General features: G+C 37.9%; 1 protein-coding gene across 1 annotated transcript in view; it reads right to left on the bottom strand.

Annotated features, from left to right (window-relative positions):
• Positions 1 to 17,983, bottom strand: part of PXDNL (peroxidasin like) — a 266,765-nt gene extending 248,782 nt beyond the window's left edge. The window contains 2 exon segments of the mRNA XM_032591901.1: positions 17,639 to 17,710; positions 17,979 to 17,983. Of these exon segments, the coding sequence (XP_032447792.1) occupies positions 17,639 to 17,710; positions 17,979 to 17,983 (77 nt within the window).
• Between the last annotated feature and the right edge of the window lie 258 nt (positions 17,984 to 18,241).

Genomic DNA, 18,241 nt, shown 5'->3' with positions numbered 1-18,241 from the left:
CTACCTAAAATTTAACATAAAAACTTTGATATTACAAACAACAAACATCTTAAGTAAAGTTAAAAGACAAATGAAAAACCGGGAGAATATATTTGTAGCATCCATTACATATAAAGGATTACTCTCTCTAGAATAAAAACAGTTAACATGAACACAGAGAGTGAAATCCTGATATAAAAATGGGCAATGTACATGAACAGACAGTCTACAGGAAAAGATATCTAAGTGGCTTTTAAACATGTGAAACGTTTTAACTTGACTCACATTATGAGAATGAAAATTAAAACTACATGAGATATCATTTCTTACCCATCAGATCAGCAAAAAATCAAATTCAAAAGCTTGATGGCTATGATCTAGATGAGTCTACAGTGAAGTAGATAATCTCATGCATTGCTATTGACAGTGTAAATTGTCGTGCAATAAAAGCCATTAAGAATATCCAACAGGACCATATATACAAGTTTCACTCCATAAATAGGAGATAATGTATGAGCGACTTCATTGTTTTATTATGGCATAATATTTCATAGGAAAATATTGGACAAAACTTTAATGCCTATTGACAGGAGACTGGATGAATACACTACTGTAAACCCACACAATGGAGTGCAATGGTGCCATAGAAATACTTCCGTGAAGACTTTGGTGAACTATCGTGCAATGATTTCCAGAATACGCTATCAAATGACAAAAGGCAAGATATGTCACCTTTTGTGTAAGACAGAAAGTGAAATAAGATACATATAGACCTTTTTTGCTGTGTTTATATATTAGTTAGATACATATTTGCATATTACTACAAAACAAATGTGGGGAAGATAAAGCTGAAACTAGTCGAATAGTTGGTGTAGGGTGTGATGCTAACAGGGTAGAAAAGATAAAGGTAGGAATGAGATTTAATATATCTTTTCTTTTTTTTTTAATTTTTTTAACGTTTATTTATTTTTGAGACAGAGAGAGACAGAGCATGAACGGGGGAGGGTCAGAGAGAGGGAGACACAGAATCTGAAACAGGCTCCAGGGTCTGAGCTGTCAGCACAGAGCCCGACGTGGGGCTCGAACTCACCCATGGGATACTTATTAAAAGGGAAACTATCCTTTCAGGGGAAATATCACCCACATGACACCTGTTACAAAGGGAAAGTGTCTTTACAATGGAAACATCTGGTGAAAACACCACCTTAGCCAAGTAATCAAACTTAGCAGTACTGCAGTTGATCATGAAGAAATAATAAAACAAATTCAGATTATGATCCATCCTACAAAATAACAGGCTTGAATTCTTAAGATATATAAATGTTTGGGAAAAAAAAGTGAGGTGAGGGTTCTGGATTAAAGGATACAGAAGAGACATGATAACCTGACACTTGATGGGTCTTGGGTTGAGAGGAAAAGCTACCTATAAATGAAATTTGAGGGGCATTGGGAAAAACTGAATATAGACTCTACACCAGATAATATTATTGAATCAAAATTAAATTTCTTAGGTATAAGATATTGCAGTTATGTAAGAAAATGTCCTTGTTCTTAGGAGACGCATAAAAAATTATGGAAGATGAAGTATCATATCTGCAACTTATTTGGAAGCGTTTCAGTCAGTTAGAACAAATACATAAATACATGAATACGTATATACACACATAGATGTGTGCATATAAAAAGAGAGAGAGAAATGCAAATGTAGCAAAATGTTAACTGGAAAATTTATGTAGAAGGTACACAGGTAATCATTGTATTATTCTTTCGAGTTTGGGGCAGATTTGAAAATTTTCAAATTAAAAAGTTGGGGGATATGTTAATAAAAACTTAGAAAGGTGAAGTAACTCACCAAATTTCATAAGACTATTTGGAGGACCAGAAACAATACCCACTTCCGACCTTCTCCCCAGCTTTCTCTTTACTCTGCCATTTGAGGAAGGCTTTCTCCCAGAAGAATGCAAGCAAACCAGAGGGGATCAGCACTGGACTGAGATCGTGTGTTTCAGTCGTGTTACTTAAATAATAGCATGCATTTATTCTATCTCCGTGGTATAGCATAACGTTTGTCCACGGTGTTTATCAATTACTGTTGTTCCTCTGGGTCTCAATTATCTTTCTTATAAGAATAATTGAGTTGTCCACTTGAGTAATCCATTTGAGTTATCCATAATTTAATTTGGGCCTGCTTCCCAAATGTGTTATTCTTATCAGTTTCATCCGGGACCTAGAAAGCTCAAACAGGCCGGTGAGTCACAGAGTCCTGACACACTGCTCTGCAGACAGTAAAATCCAGGGTCTTTGGATAACAGATTCCTGGTCTTACCCTCTAGCCCTTAGGGCCCAGCAATATATAATGTTTCCAGATTCCTTTTTCAATAACCTATTACCAAGCTCTGTATTTAGTAACAACAACAACAACAACAACAACAACAACAACAACGCCAGCTCTTTTCCAGAAAACTCTTTTACAATTATAGGAGCAGTGGCTGGAATTTGTTTTAAACATCAAGGAAACAGAGACTCTCCCATTGCAATTAGTGCAAAGGTGACCCAAGGAAACAAAATCACCAGATGCTTGATTTCACTTTGTATTGTATATTGGTATAAAAAGCCACACGGTCAAAATTGTTAATCCTCTTTCATGAAAATTTAAACTTTATTTTTAAAGCTTTTTTTTCCTTATTTTCCTTTGTCCTTATAACAAATTGGTAACATTGTGGCTATATTACTGTCATTACCTCTCAAAGACGGGAATGAGCTGTCTCATGCAAGAGGCCATTCAACTGCCTCCTACTGGACTCTGGTGGTCTCCTTGTGATTCTAGCCATATAATTCTTTTTTGTAATTAAGTTTTTAATATTAAGTCCAGTATAGTTAACATGCAGTGTTATATTAGTTTCAGGTGTACAATATAGTAATCCAACAATTCTATACATCATTACTCAGTGCTCATCATGACACATGTACCTTAATCCATTTCATGTATTTTGACCCATCTCCCCACCCACCTCCCCTCTGACATGCTTTATGTTAAATGAGTTCCTCAGTTAACACTTTTTTTCCAACAAGAACATTTTTTACTTGAAGCATATTTCAGAATATATGGTTCTAGGAGATAGAGAGAGAGGACTTAAGATGGCAGAGGAGTAGGCGGACCCTATGTTTGCCTCACCCCTCAAACACAGCCAGATAAATACCAAATCATTTTGGACACCCAAGAAATGTGAGTAGTGAGAGAACAAACTGGGAGGGAGAGAAATGGCCACACTGTGGAAGGCAGAAGGTGTGGAGAGTTGATTTGGGGGAGGGAACCATGATCAAGGAGAGAGGAGTGAGAGAGAAAGAGAGTGAGAAAGAGAGAAAGCAGCATGCAGGGGACAGCACAAGAAAAACCTTTCCTCAAAACCACTGACTGGGAAACGGAGAGGGGCTGACTACCACAACTTTTTATAAGCAGCAGAGCTGAAAGTCTGAAGTTTTAATGTTTATTTATTTTTGAGACAGAGAGAGACAGAGCATGAATGGGGGAGGGTCAGAGAGAGAGGGAGACACAGAATCCGAAGTGGGCTCTAGGCTCTGAGCTGTCGGCACAGAGCCCAATGTGAGGCTCAAACTCACAGACCGGGAAATCATGACCTGAGCCGAAGTCGGAAGCTCAACCAACTGAGCCACCCAGATGCCCCTGAAAGTCTGAAGTTTTAGAAGTCCACCCCATCTCCAGGGTCATGCCTGGCAGGCTTAGCAGTCCTGTGGGAAAGGAGGGCAGAGGCTTAATAGTGAAGAGCATGGTCTGAGGATCCCCTGGGTCGCAAGGGGACAAACAGTTCCCCTTCTTGGAGTGCACTGGGGAGACGTGGCATAGTCTCTCCAGGGACAAAAGAGCTGGTGGCCACCCACATGCTGCCCTGTTCAGTAGCATAGGATCAGAGACACCTGCTGCACGCAACAAACCTTGGTCCCAACTTTGTCTGTGCTTTACCATAAACTCTAAACTGCTGTATAGTCACATGAGTGCTTCTATGGGACAAACCAGCACCAGCCACAGCACAGCAAGACCCTCCCCAAAGGATGAGTGCAGGTCTGCAATGTACCAGGTCCCTAAACTTTGGACTTTTGAAACACAACAATGTGCCTGCCTGGAAGGCAGATAGCTGGGACACAAACAGGGTGAAAGCAGGGATCTGACAAAAGCCAGGGACACACTCTTCTGTAAGGGATTCCTAAACAGTGGTGGGTGAGCACTCCCCTCTCCAGCGATGAGAGAGTAGGGTGGCGCCACCAGCACCAACCAACTTCAGTGAGCAACACAGCACCCCCAGGGGAATATGGAGCCACTTACACCAAACCCCACCCCCCTGTGTCCTGTAGATGTGTCTTTCCTAAACAAGTTCCCCTGAGAACCAGTGCAGCAGGCCCCTCCCCCAGAAGACCAGCACAAACCCCTCCCATGCACCAAGTCTAGTGATCACAGATTGCTGCAGAGCTTCAGCTTTATGGGAAATAGGATCCAGCCCCTTTTAACAATCAGACCAAAACACACCTACTTAAAGCTTGAAAAACAGTGGAAAAGATCTAAATTCTTCCCTCTGCAGGCAAGGGGAAACCCTGCAGAGGACTGACCCGAGGGAAGGAGCAGCCAAAACACGACAGCAGAGTGCACACTCTCATAGACTTTCTGAAGCACCAGGTCCAAGATAGTATAAAACCTCTTCTTAATACAGCCATCACTCTAAGGAGCAGCAATGTAACAGACTTTCCTAACACACACACACACACACACACACACACACACACAGTGACCTAGACAAAATGACAAGATGGAGAAATTCACTCAAAAAGAAAGAACAGGAAGAAGTCATGGCCAGGTATTTAATCAAAACAGACAGAAGTAAGATATGTGAACCAGAATTTAAAACAATCATAAGGATAGTATCTGGGCTTGAGAAAAGCATAGAAAACACTAGAGAATCCCTTACTGCAGAGATCAAAGACCTAAAAACTAGTCAAGCCAAAACAAAAAAATGCTATAACTGAGATGCAAAACTGACTGGATGCAATGATAACAAGGATGGGCAAAGTAGAGGAATGAATCAGTGATATAAAAGACAAAATTATGGAAAATAATGAGGCTGAAAAGAAAAGGGAAATTAAAGTATTGGATCATGAATTTAGACTTAAGGAACCCAGCAACTTCTTAAAACATGATAAGATTTCTTATCATAGGAGTCTGAGAAGAGGAAGAGAAAGAGAGGCAGAAGGATTATTTTAGTATATTATACCTGAAAACTTCCTTACTCTGGAGAACAGGACAGATACCGAAATCCAAGAGGCACAGAGATCTCCCATCAAACTCAGCAAAAGCTAGCCGACACCAAGAAATACAGTCAAATTCACAAGATACATAGACAAGGAAAGAATCCTCAAACCAGCAAGGGAAAAAAGTCCTTAACCTACAAGGGAAGATAAATAAGGTTCACAGCAGATATGTCCACAGAAAGTTGGCAGCCCAGAAGGGAATGGCATAATATATTCAACAGCAGCTACTATCACCCTCAATGAGGAAAAACTGAGAGCTTTTCCTCTATGGTCAAGAACAAGACAGGGATGGCCACTCTCACCATTGTTATTTAACATAGTACTGGAAGTCTTAGCCTCAGCAAGCAGACAACAACAACATCAACAAAAATAAAAGCCATCCAAATCAGCAAGGAAGAAGTCAAACTTGCATTATTTGCAGATAACATGATACTCTATGTAGAAAACATGAAAAACTCCACCAAAAAAAATTGCTAGAACTAATACATGAATCCAGCAAAGTCACAGGATTTAAAATCAATGTACAGAAATCTGTTGCATCTTTATACACCAATAATGAAACCGCAGAAAAAGAAATCAAGGAATCAACCCCACTTACAACTGCACCAAAACAATAAGATAATTGAGACCAAACCTAACCAAAGAGGCAAAAGATCTGTACTCTGAAAACTATAAGTCACTGGTGAAAAACTGAAGAAGACACAAAGAAATGGAAAACAATCCAAACTCACGCACTGGAAGAACAAAATAGTGTTAAAATGTGTATGCTACCCAAAGCAGTCTGTACATTTAATGCAATTCCTATCAAAATACCACCAGCATTTTTCAAAGAGCTAGAACAAATAATCCTAAAATTTGAATGGAACCACAAAAGACCCCAAATAGCCAAAGGTCACTAATTTGTTCCTCTGCTTTTTCCACCCTGCTATTTATTGCATCTTCATTGTTCCAAATGAACATCTTCATGTTCCAAAGCCCATTTATTGCATTCTTCGTTTGAATGATTCTTTGAATGATTCTTTTTTAATTCTTTTATATTTTATCTCTGTGGTAAGGGTCTCCCTGATGTCTTCTATTCTTTTCTCAAGCCCAGTGAGTATCCTTACGATTGTTGCTTTAAATTCTCTACCAGGCATGTGACTTCTATTTGTTTCACTTAGACCTCTGGCCTTGGACTTTTCTGTTCTTTAATTTGGGATAAATTCCTCCGTCTTGGCATTTTGTCTAAGTCTCTGCATTCTTCTGTGTGCCAGAAAATCCAGTAATGTCTCATGCTCCTGAAAGTAGTACCCTTATGAAGAAGAGGTCATATAGTGCCCAGGGCCTGATGCTTCAGCAAAGGTCCCTCGTGTGGGTTGTGTGTGCTCTGCTGTTGTGTTGCGGCTGTTCTATCCTTCAGGCCCGTCGTCTGCAGTCTCGTTGCCTGCTGTGGCAGCATTTGGTCCATGGCCTGAATGTGGCAAGCTTTAACTAGGTGTGCTCTGGTCTGCTTGTGAAATGAGACCTGACAGCAACTCCACCAGAGCTGAGGCCCTGCAGAACTCTCTGATCGGGAGCCGGGGTGGGAACAGGGGTTTGTGCTGGTCTTCTGCGGGGGAGGAGCCTACTGCCCTGGGGCTGCGGCAAGCTTGATGGAGAAGGGCAGTCCTTTCAGGGCAGGTAGGGAGTGGTGCTTAGTGTAAGGAAGGCAAGCAGCCAGGATGGCTCAGCACTGCCTCTGTGGTGCGGTGGCTCTGTGTTTATGCTGGTGTGCAGGCGAGGGAGCTGGTGCTGGCCAGCTCCCCTGGTCCCAGAGAGGTGTATCTCCATGAATGCTTCCTCCCAGGGACACTCACAAGATGAGCAAATAATCTCCCCCACTGTGTGCTCCAGGCATTCTTCAGATTGCTGTTTCAATGCTCTCTGTTTCTAGGATGTTTGCCTGCATTCTCTCCAGGAACAGGGCAGCGTGCTCTGGGCTCTATCCCAGCCAAGCCTGCTGTCCTTTAAAACGCCAGGCATTAAGACCTACTGGTTGCAAGAACTCACAAAATGCAGCCCCTCTCATTTTCCAGACCAATGGCGTTGGGGCAACGTTTTCTTTGTGCATTCCCCTAGGTGCTTCTCTCTTTCTCTTCCTTCTTTACAACCACATCTAGCTGTAGAATTCTAACTGTGCTAGCTTACAGGAATGTAGTTTGTTCTATATTTAATTATGCATAACTTTAAGTTTACTAGGACTTGATAGGTTAGTACATTTAATCTGTCCATCTTTTTTTTTCCCAATAGTTTCTGCCTCATCTTGACACTCTTCTTAACACTATTTCTGTCTCTTCTTAATACTAGACTCTCATTATACACAATTTTGAAAATACAGAAAAGTAAAAAGAAGATAAGACACTGTGTACAATCTCCCCATCAAAATAGTTTACTTATGGCTATCAATTTATGGTGAATATTTTAATGACCTCTTAAGTATACTTGATATTTTTGTATATAAAAATGAAAATACTCATATAAACACCACACAAATCAAGAAACTGAACATGTCCAACATCACAGAAACCTCCCTCATGCCTTGCTTGTCAATAAACCTCAGCTTCTAGCAAGATGGAAAGTTTGCATTTCGTTTGACCCGGTTTTGAACTTTTTATAAATGGAATCATAACATGTGTATTCCCTCTTTTGTGTCTGGCATCCTTCTCCCAACATTTCATTCACAAGATTTATCTGTGTTGTTGCAGGTGGTTGTAATGCATTCTTTTTATTTGCTCTCTAGTATTCCATCGTGTGAATTTACTGCAATTTACTTACGGATAATTTGGCTTTTCTCCAGTTTTCAGTATTACAAATAATGTTTCTACCAAGTTCTCTTTTTTTAAGTTTATTTATTTTAGGAGAAAGAGAGTGAATGAGCACTGGAGGGGCAGAGAGAGAGAATCCCAAGCAGGCTCTGTGCTGTCAGCACAAAGCCCAATGGAGGCCTTGATCTCCGGAATCGTGAGATCATGACCTGAGCTGAAATCAAAAGTTGAACACTTAGCCAACTGAGCCACCCAGGTGCCCCTCAACCAAGTTCTTATACATAACTTTTGAAATGTACATATATTCCTTTCTGTGGATTATATGCTTAGATGTGCAATTTCTCAGTCATCAGATCTACGGGTATTTAGTTTTAGTGGATACTGCTAAATAGTGTTCTAAAATAACTGAGGCGATTTTCATCCTGGCAACTTATAAGAGGTCTATTGGCTCCATTATAGTTGACTATTTTGAGTGTTTTTTGTTGTAATGGAGGTGTGAGGAACCCCATTGTGATCTTATGTTGCATTTCTGTGACAGCAAAGAATGCTGAATATACATTTTCATGAGTTTATTGACAATTTGGAAATTATAATTTGTCAAATGCCTGTTCAAACATGTCATATATTTTTTAGTTAGGGATTTTGCCTTTTATTTATTGATATGTAAGAGTTCTTGATGCAAATCCTTTATGGTATATACATAATTGTAAATTTCCAGCCTGTCGCTTCTCTTTTTACTCATAAAAGTGTCTTTAGCAAGCTGAAGTTCTTAATTTTAATGAAATCGAATTTATCAGTCATTTTCTTCACTGTTTTCTTTTTGTATACTCTGAAAATCTTTGTCCAAAGGGTATAAAGATTCTTTTCTATGCTATCTCCTAGAATCCTTGTTACTTTTACCTTTCATATGATCTATGATCCATCTGGAATTCATTATTGTACACATGGCAAAGTAGTGAAATGGGGTTAAAATATTTTTCATCGTGGTTATCCAAATAACTGCACTATTTACTAGAAAATTTTCATTTTCACACTTCAATGCAGTACGTATTTGTGACAGCTCAGGTGACCATTTACATGTGGGTCTGTTTCTGGACTCCTCACTCTGTTTCATTTGTTTCTTTGCCATTGAAACAATCCCACACTTTTATTTCTCTTATTTACAATAAAGCTTGACATCCAGTTTAAATCTTTCTACAATATCTTTCTTTAATACTTGATGAACTATTCGTGTCGAATCAGCTTATAAACTTCCACAAAAGAGCCTGCTGATATTTGACTGGGGTTGCATTGAACCTATAAATCAGCTTGAAAAGAAGTGATATCATACCAATATCAAGTCTTTGAATTCATAATCATGATACTGTAGTCATTTATTTCGGATTTCTTTCATTTCTCCCAGTAATCTGTTGTTTTCTCAGAGAGTTATGGCCTTTGTTACATTTATTCCTACTTACCAAAATGTTTAATGTTATTGCAAAATGTATCGGTTAAAAATTTTCATTTTTGAGATGGTTGTTGCTAGAATATAGAAATACACTTTATTCTTTACATCACCAAAATGAGTTATTAATTTTAGTAGCCCATCTGAATATTTTGTATTTCATGTGTACACAAAAATGACACAGGTAAATATTACCATTTTAATTATTTTTTCTAATCCTCATCACTTTTTATTCTTAACTTGCCTTATGGTAAAAAATACTGCCTCCAAAATAATGTTGAATGTCAATTTTACAAATGAGTATTCATGTCTCATTCCACATTTTTGGAGGAAAGTGTTTACTATTTGTTAAGTAGAATGTTTATTACTGATTTTTAGTGGATATACTCTACCAAATTAAGGAAGTTCCCTTCCATCCATAACTTGCTGTGAGATTTTTTTTAAATCCGTAAGTTAAGTTTTATGAGACGTTTCCTGCTTTTACTGAAATGATATGACTTTTCTACCTGTATTATAATAATGTTGATTTTTGTGTGTTAAACCAAACTTGAATTCCTGGAATAGACCTAACTTGGTCATGATCTTTTTCATGCATTGGTAGAATCATTTGCTAACATTGTATTTAATATCTTCATGTTTATATACTTGAGAGAAATTCACTAAAAATGTTTCTGCATTTTGCTGTGAAGATTATGCTGGCTTTATAAAATAAGTTGAAAAGTACTTTCTGTCTCTATTCTCTGGCAAGGTTTGTGTCACAATTAGTTTAATTAAAAAATATATTTTTTTTTTAATTTTTTTTTCAACGTTTATTTATTTTTTGGGACAGAGAGAGACAGAGCATGAACGGGGGAGGGGCAGAGAGAGAGAGAGACACACAGAATCGGAAACGGGCTCCAGGCTCCGAGCCATCAGCCCAGAGCCCGACGCGGGGCTCGAACTCACGGACCGCGAGATCGCGACCTGGCTGAAGTCGGACGCTTAACCGACTGCGCCACCCAGGCGCCCCAAAAAATATATTTTAAGTAATTCTTTGCTGAAGCTATCTGAGCCTGGGGTTTTCTTTTGAGAAAGGATTCTTTTTTAAAAAATGTGGATTGATTGATTGATTGATTGACTGACTGATAGAGAGCATGAGTGGGGGAGGGGCAGAGAGAGCCGAGAGAGAATCCAAAGCAGGCTCTGCAGTAGCAGCACAAAGCCCAACAGGGGTCTCAGACTCATGAACCATGAGATCATGACTTGAGCCAAACATAAGAGTTGGAATCTTAACCAAGTAAGCCACCTACATGCCACTGGGAAAGGATTTTAATGGTTTTGTCTCTTTGTGTGAAATTTAACACTTTTAATAGGATTCTCCTCTGTATCAGTTTAAGTGTTTTAGGACCAATTTATCCCATTAAATCTAACATTTCAAATATAGTGGCATAAAGTTGTTCATACTAATCTCTCCTTGTCTGTCTAAATGACTATAGGATGTGAATGATGACCTCTTTGCCATTCCTGATATTGTTAAGTTGTGCCTCTTCTCTCTTCAGTTGTTTACTCTAACTACCAGCTCTCATATAATTGATTTAAAAGACAAAAAGACTTTGGGCATTTCTAAAGAGCAAGTTTTGGCTTGTGAAAATTATCATTTATATAATGTTTCATTGATCTCTGGGTTTCTTGTTTAATTTTTCTTCTATCTTTGGTTTGTTTTCTGTTCTTTTTCTAGCTTCTTGAGATGGATGTTTAACAATTTATTTTTATTTTTTTTTTTGCTTTTCTAAAACATGCATTTAAGCCTATGAATTTCCCTCTAAGCTTTCCTATAGCTGTATATTTCAGGTTTTCATGTCTCCTATTTTCATTTTTACTGAGTTCAAAATATATTTTCTTTTTTATTTACTTTTATTTTAACCAAGAGTTATTTAGAAGAGTATTGCTTAATCTCCGAACTATTGGTATTTTGTAGATGAACTGGATTTTTAGTTGAATTTTGCTTAAATTCACTATAATCAAGGCACGTATTTTATATGATTGTAATGCTTTCAAATATGTTGAAACTTGCTTTACGACACAGAATATGGTCATTTTTATAAATGTTTCATGTGCACCTGAAAAGAATATTTATTTTACAGTTGTGTACAGTGTCTCATATGTTAGGTAAATTTGGTTAGTTATCTGTTAACAGCTTTTATATACTTATTCATTTTTGTCTTTTAATGAAGTTTTTAAAAAATCCTACATACACATGGCTATTTCTATTTTTCCTTTTATATCTGTTAATTTTAGCTTTATAAATTTTATAGGTACACACAGTTTTTGTATTATATTTTCCTGTTGAATTGGCCTTTTATCCAGGATGAAATCTACTCTGTTAGATATTAGTATAATAAAAACTGCTTTCTTTGGTAGGCTTCAACTTCTGACCTTTATGTGCCCTTATATTTGTTTCTTTGGAACAAAATATAGTTGAGTTTACTTCCTTTTTTAATCCAGTGTGACAAAAAATTTAGTCAAAAATTTAATTAAAAAATTTAATCCATTTATGTTATATGCAATCACTGATGTATTTGTGTTTAAATACACCATCTTTCAATTTCTTTTTTTTTAGGTTTGTTTATTTATTTTGAGAGTCACCGAGAGTGTGAGAGGAAGAAGGGCAGAAAGAGAGAGAAAGAGACAGAATCCCAAGCAGGCTCCATGCTATCAGCACAGAGCCCAATGCAGGGCTCGATATCATGAACCATGATATCATGACCTAAGCCAAAAGGCAAGAGCCAGATGCTTAACTGACTGAGCCACCCAGGTGCCCCATTTCTCTCTTTCTCATGTCTGCTCTTTGTTCCTTTTGCCTTTCTTGCCTTCTTTGGCTTAATCAAATACTTTTTATTATTTGAATTGTCTCTCATTAACTTAAGTATACATTCCTTATTATTCTTGTAGTGGTTGCCCCAGAAATTACAACAGATATACTGACCTAATTTTTTTTCAATTTTTTTTTTTTACGTTTTTATTTATTTTTGAGACAGAGCATGAACAGGGGAGGGGCAGAGAGAGAGGGAGACACAGAATCCGAAGCAGGCTCCAGGCTCTGAGCAGTCAGCCCAGAGCCCGACGCGGGGCTCGAACTCACGGACCGCGAGATCATGACCTGAGCCGAAGTCAGAGGCTTAACCGACCGAGCCACCCAGGCGCCCCTATACTGACCTAATTAAAGCCTACCTTTAATTGATAATTTTAGCACTTTCTTAACAAAGAAAACATCTGAAAGCACTTTAATTGCACTTAACCTCCTCCTACATCTTGTGCTATTGTCATGATGCCTTTTAATTCTACATATGTTAAATGCACATTACTATGAGAAATAAACAATAATTTAAAGTTAGTCAAAGGTTTTACCCTTTATGTGCTCTTCATTGCTTCCTACACTTGCATTTCCACTTTGGATCCTTCTCTTTTTGCCTGAGGGGAAAAACAATTTGCAGGCCTACTGACTGCAAATTATCTCAGCTTTTATGTGTCTGCAAATGTCTTTTTTTTTTTTTACCTTCATTGTTAAAGGCCAGTTTCCCTGTGAATAGAATTCAAGTCTTTCCATTTTTTTTTTCAGCAAAATGCCTTTCCATTGTTTTTAACTTTCACCATTTCCATGGTTATTTCTTGAAAGATAATATACATTTACCTAGAACTATTTTTTAAATATTGTTTTTGGTTTTCAGCATATACTACCATGTGACTGAGTGTAGTTCTCTGTGTATTTAGCCTACATGTGTCATAAGACTTCTTGAATCTGTGGCTTGGTGTCTTTTGTTCTGGGGGAACACTGGTGTTTCAAATCTCTTCAAATACTGCCTCTGTCCTATTTTCTTTATCATCTCTGTCTGTGACTCCAATTACATGTAGATATTTTTGTCATGTCCCAGTCTTTTACTCTCTTTCTTGTGTTTTCCATCTTTTTTTCCCCCCAAGGTGCTTCTATCTGGGTAATTTTTAATGGCCTGTCTTTCAGGACGCTGATTCTCCCTTCTGCCATAGTCTCATCTATGACTAAAGCAAGCTACTCAACCCCCAAATGCAATGATCTGTTTAGTTCTAAGAAAACAGAATAATTTCCTCCTTTGGGTGAAAATTTCTTTCATTTAATATACTCCTTTAAATATGTCAATCCTAGTTATTTTAAGCTCTGTGTTTTGTAACTTCAAAATCTTAAACAAACGTAGCATTTTTAGCTATCTGCTTTTTCTTTTGGTTTTCCTGGCATGCCTGGACACCTTTCACTGACTGCCAGACATGGTGTGTGAAAAATGGTAGAGGGTTTGGATCATTTTATACTTTTCCAGAGAAGGAGCGATTTGTTTTTAGGAGGCAGCAGAATACAGATGACCTTCACCAAGTCTAGGATGGTCCGGTGCTTCTAGGGCATAGCTCTTCAGGGGCACAAAATTAAAACCAGGGGTATTTATCAGGTGCTTTTTTCTGTGATGGGCCCTAAAGTCTTACTTTTATTTCTCGGGTATCTTGAAATGGCCAAAATCTCTGATCAGCTTTGATTAGTCTCAGGAGTTGCTTTCTCCTTGGCCTCTTGGTAACCTCTCCCCTATACGTTTGACTTCTAAGTCAGCAAGTGCCTCCATTGAAATGGCTGGCAAAATGTTCACCTCACTACTGGGCAGCTGCCTTCTCTCAGGCGTCCCGGCCCTCTAGTGCTGGTTGTCACAGTGGTCTTCAATTGCAGCCTTTCTCTTCCCAGTCCGGTGAGACCCCCATGAAATCTAGGCTACTGCCTGTCTCCTCTTCATCCCCAGGCCCTGCATCTTGAATTGGCAAATGACCAGACAAGGAAAAGTCGCACCGAAGGTTTGAGTCAGCTCAGCCAGCCTCCTGTCTTTCCCAGATGTTAGCTTCTCGAGTCCTGGCTGCCTTGGTTGTCTCTCAGACTTTCAAAGAGTTCCTTTTTGCGTTTTATTCGTATCTTTGAGATTTTTTTTTTAATCTGGATCATTCATATGATACTAGCTAGACTGGCATAAAGCCATATGTTGTTATTTTTTCATCATAAAAAAAGCAAGTTACAATGTAAACAAGCTACAGAGAGATCCAACCAAAGTCTTATTAGTAATAATTGATGGAAAGCCAAATCTTGTCCACAGGTTTCTATTATCCCAGAAATGAATGCCTTGTTTTAAATTCTCCTGCATACCTCCAACTAGAAAACTATGCTGATACTTACTACAGGAAATTTTGTTCCCTTGCTACATCACAGAATAGCCATAAAAACAAATCAAATATCTTAACTAAAGTTATGGCTACTTACAGAGTAAAACCCTTGGCAAACCATTAAACATCAATCCTTCAAAGTCATAAGAGGGAAAAAACAACATTATTACACCAGATTTTTAAATAAAAGTAAATAAATGAAATAGTGACTGTTGATTCATCAACACGGTAAAAGCTCTCATAAAATGAAGCATAGTGAAGATTTCACATTACATAAAACATAAAATCAGACTTCATAATTATATCTTATTTGAGAAATATTTTAAACATTGAGGTTTTCTTACAAAATTTGGTAGTTTGGTTGCTTAAAAAAACACACACACAGCAAGGAACTCAGTAATTACACCAGCTAAAAGGTTTACTTTTCCCTCACTTTCACGAACATACTTGTGAGTCTAACTCTGTTGGGTCCTCAGAACTCATTGAGCAATTGGGTCTTTATCACACTGGCCCCGCACAAGTTCTCTCCAATCCCAGAGTCTTTCAGTGCCCCATTTCTGACCTCACTTCTTTCTCTCTTGCACAACTTACTATTTAAGTAACCCATCATCTGTCATTTCAGCCTTCCTGAAAGCTATCATGTATAAGAAACCATTGGCTAACCAGCAGTTAATCAATCAAAGCGTGTGTGAATCCTGACTCTGCCCCTTTCTAGATGTATGAATGTGGGTAAATGACATCACACTTATAAGCCTCAGTGTCCTCATCTGTAAAACAGAAATAACATCCACCATACAGGGCTGCATCAGGGAATGGAACTAATGTACACAAGGCAAAGTATTCAATGTAATTAACACCACAAGTGATCGCTGTTCCAGTTTTGTTGTTAATAAAAGTATTTAGACACAAATTAATAAGTATGGCTTCTACTAAATGAAGAGGTGGACTGTTCATTAATAATTACAGTATTGTGTACTATAACTCCAAAATGTGGCCCAACAGTGATAGAGATCATTTTGCTACACTCCTCAAAAACCTTTTAAAGTGGCAACTACGTTGAAAGAAGAGGTTTGATAACATTTGGTAACATTAACAATCTGATAAATTAATAATATCTTTGCTTTTCTATCACCTCCATATCTCAGTAGATAATGGCGGAAGGCTTCAATGAGGATACTCCCCAAGTGTCAGACCCCCTGGAGATACTAGTTAAGATGCAAATCTTTGGGTCCCTCCTGAAAAAGTGTTAAATGAGAATCTTTGAGGCAGAGGGAGTCTTCAAGTCCACAAGCTCTCTAGGAAACTTTTTTACATATTTTGGTTTGAGAACAACTGCTTTATTGTTAAGTAAGGAATAACCCTTGTAGTCCTTACTTCCTTATGCTCTTACATCACCCCAACCAGAATTATCGTGATAAAGTATGTGTATTCAGGCATCAGTAATTGGAAAGAAGCCAGGTGGGAAAAGCACAAGTATAAAGTCATAATCTCAACCCTAAAGTTAGAAGGACTAGGTTGGCCGTAACACAGCGATAAATCCAGCCAAGCTGAAAACACTGTTAACTTGATCATGAAAATATTATGTCAAGAAGACTAACATACCCAGGTAGTTCTAACGACACAAACAGTCTTAACTTCTACTGATTTCACCCTCTGGATTAAGTGCAGCATAAATAAAATTTAAATACAGAGCACTGTTAGTACATGTAAACCCCCAGCATCACCTCTCCTAACATTCTACTCTCTTCCATTATAGCAGTTGTCAATTTTTATTACATACGTTTTTATAGTTGGGTCTTTCTTTACTAACAGTCCATAAGGTCAGACCATCTGCTATACCATAGCAGGGTCCTGTGTATTTTAGTCTGCATCGAAAGCCAGCAAACTGGTAAGCTGGTCACAGATATAAATATCTGTTGAGTGAATAAAATACGGGTAATACACATTGAAATATTTTATTAGAGCTTAGCCATAAAGTTGTAACTTTTCCTCTAAATACATGATTTTTATATATCTATTTATTTTGTATATGCATATAAATATATACATACAGTATATATACATATAAATATATAAATATATACATATACATATATATACATATTATATACACGTATATGTATATATACATACACATATATATACATATTATATATACATATATTTATATATACATACATGTATTATATATACATATATTTTATATCTATATATATCTATATATATCTTTTTTAAGCATAGACGAGAGACCAGACCCAGGCCTGGTCCTGTTTTTTTTTTTAATGTTTATTTATTTATTTTTGAGAGAGAGAGCACAAGTGAGAAAGGGTCAGAGAGAGAGACAGACAGACAGAATCTGAAGCAGGCTCCAGGCTCTGAGCCATAAGCACAGAGTCCAACGTGGGGCTTGAGCTCACGAACCTTGAGATCATGACCTGAGCCGAAGTTGGATGCTTGACTGACTGAGCCACCCAGGTGCCCCTAAATACATAATTTTAAAAATATTCAGAGTATTACAAACAAGGAGACGATCCAGTGGCATGTTGGTGAAAGCCAGAACTTTGGAGTCACGAGGTCATGAATTTTAATTCCATGTCTATTGCTTTGGAGAGGGGACCCACAGACAAATTGTTCAACTACTCTTTCTCTCAGTTTCTTTGTCCACGAAGCTTTTCTAAACAAACAGAATACAAAGGACAATCAGATGAGTAGGAATATCTCCCAGATTCAGAAGGTAACAAAAACATAAGCAGTGGAAAGAAACAGAGAATCTCTGATTATAAGAGTGCTAGCGAAACTTAATTCCCATCCATTCTGTTCTTTACTCTCAAAATGACTTTTCATGGCAAATTGCAATCCAACTAGCTCGTAATTTTACAAGCCTCACAGATAAGCGATAAGTACTCACAGAGTGTTCAAATTCTTAAGTTTCTTGAAGACACTCCCAGGAATTTCTCGTATTCTGTTAAACCTCAAGTCTCTGGGAACATAAAAAGGAGGAAAAAGATTATAATATGCACATTCCAGTGGTGTTATTATTTCCAGAAGCTTGAAAATGAATTCTCCCTTTATAACCAAACACGGCACTAAAAGACCAAACCTAAGGCAGAATTAGGTACATTAGGCACTGATCAGTAGGGAAGTCTGTTGTTTCTGGCGACTCATGCGTATCAGTGTGTATGCTAGTCCAAAGGTGCCGGGCAAGTGCAGCCAGTTACAGGGCTCTTCCCAGTGTTGAAGGCAGTTACCGCATTTCCTTTAGGTCATATTCCTATGACACCAAAACAAATTCTGTATATGGCAACATGCCAATTGAGCATAAGTACTTTGGAAAACATCGACAGATCAGATGTCACTTATCAACTCAACGTAACACCATTACGCGGGTTTAGGCAAAGTTATGAAACACTTAACTTTTCTTCATAGTCCAGGAGTATGACAGCCTTCCACGGAAGTATTAAACCAAGTCAACAAAACAATTAGTTTAAGAGAGACAACCAGCATTCTCTTT

The sequence above is a fragment of the Lynx canadensis genome, chromosome F2, assembly GCF_007474595.2.
Source record: "Lynx canadensis isolate LIC74 chromosome F2, mLynCan4.pri.v2, whole genome shotgun sequence".
Classification (NCBI taxonomy): domain Eukaryota; kingdom Metazoa; phylum Chordata; class Mammalia; order Carnivora; family Felidae; genus Lynx; species Lynx canadensis.
The sequence above is the reverse complement of the archived record's forward strand: the minus strand, read 5'-3'. Positions and strand labels throughout refer to the sequence as shown.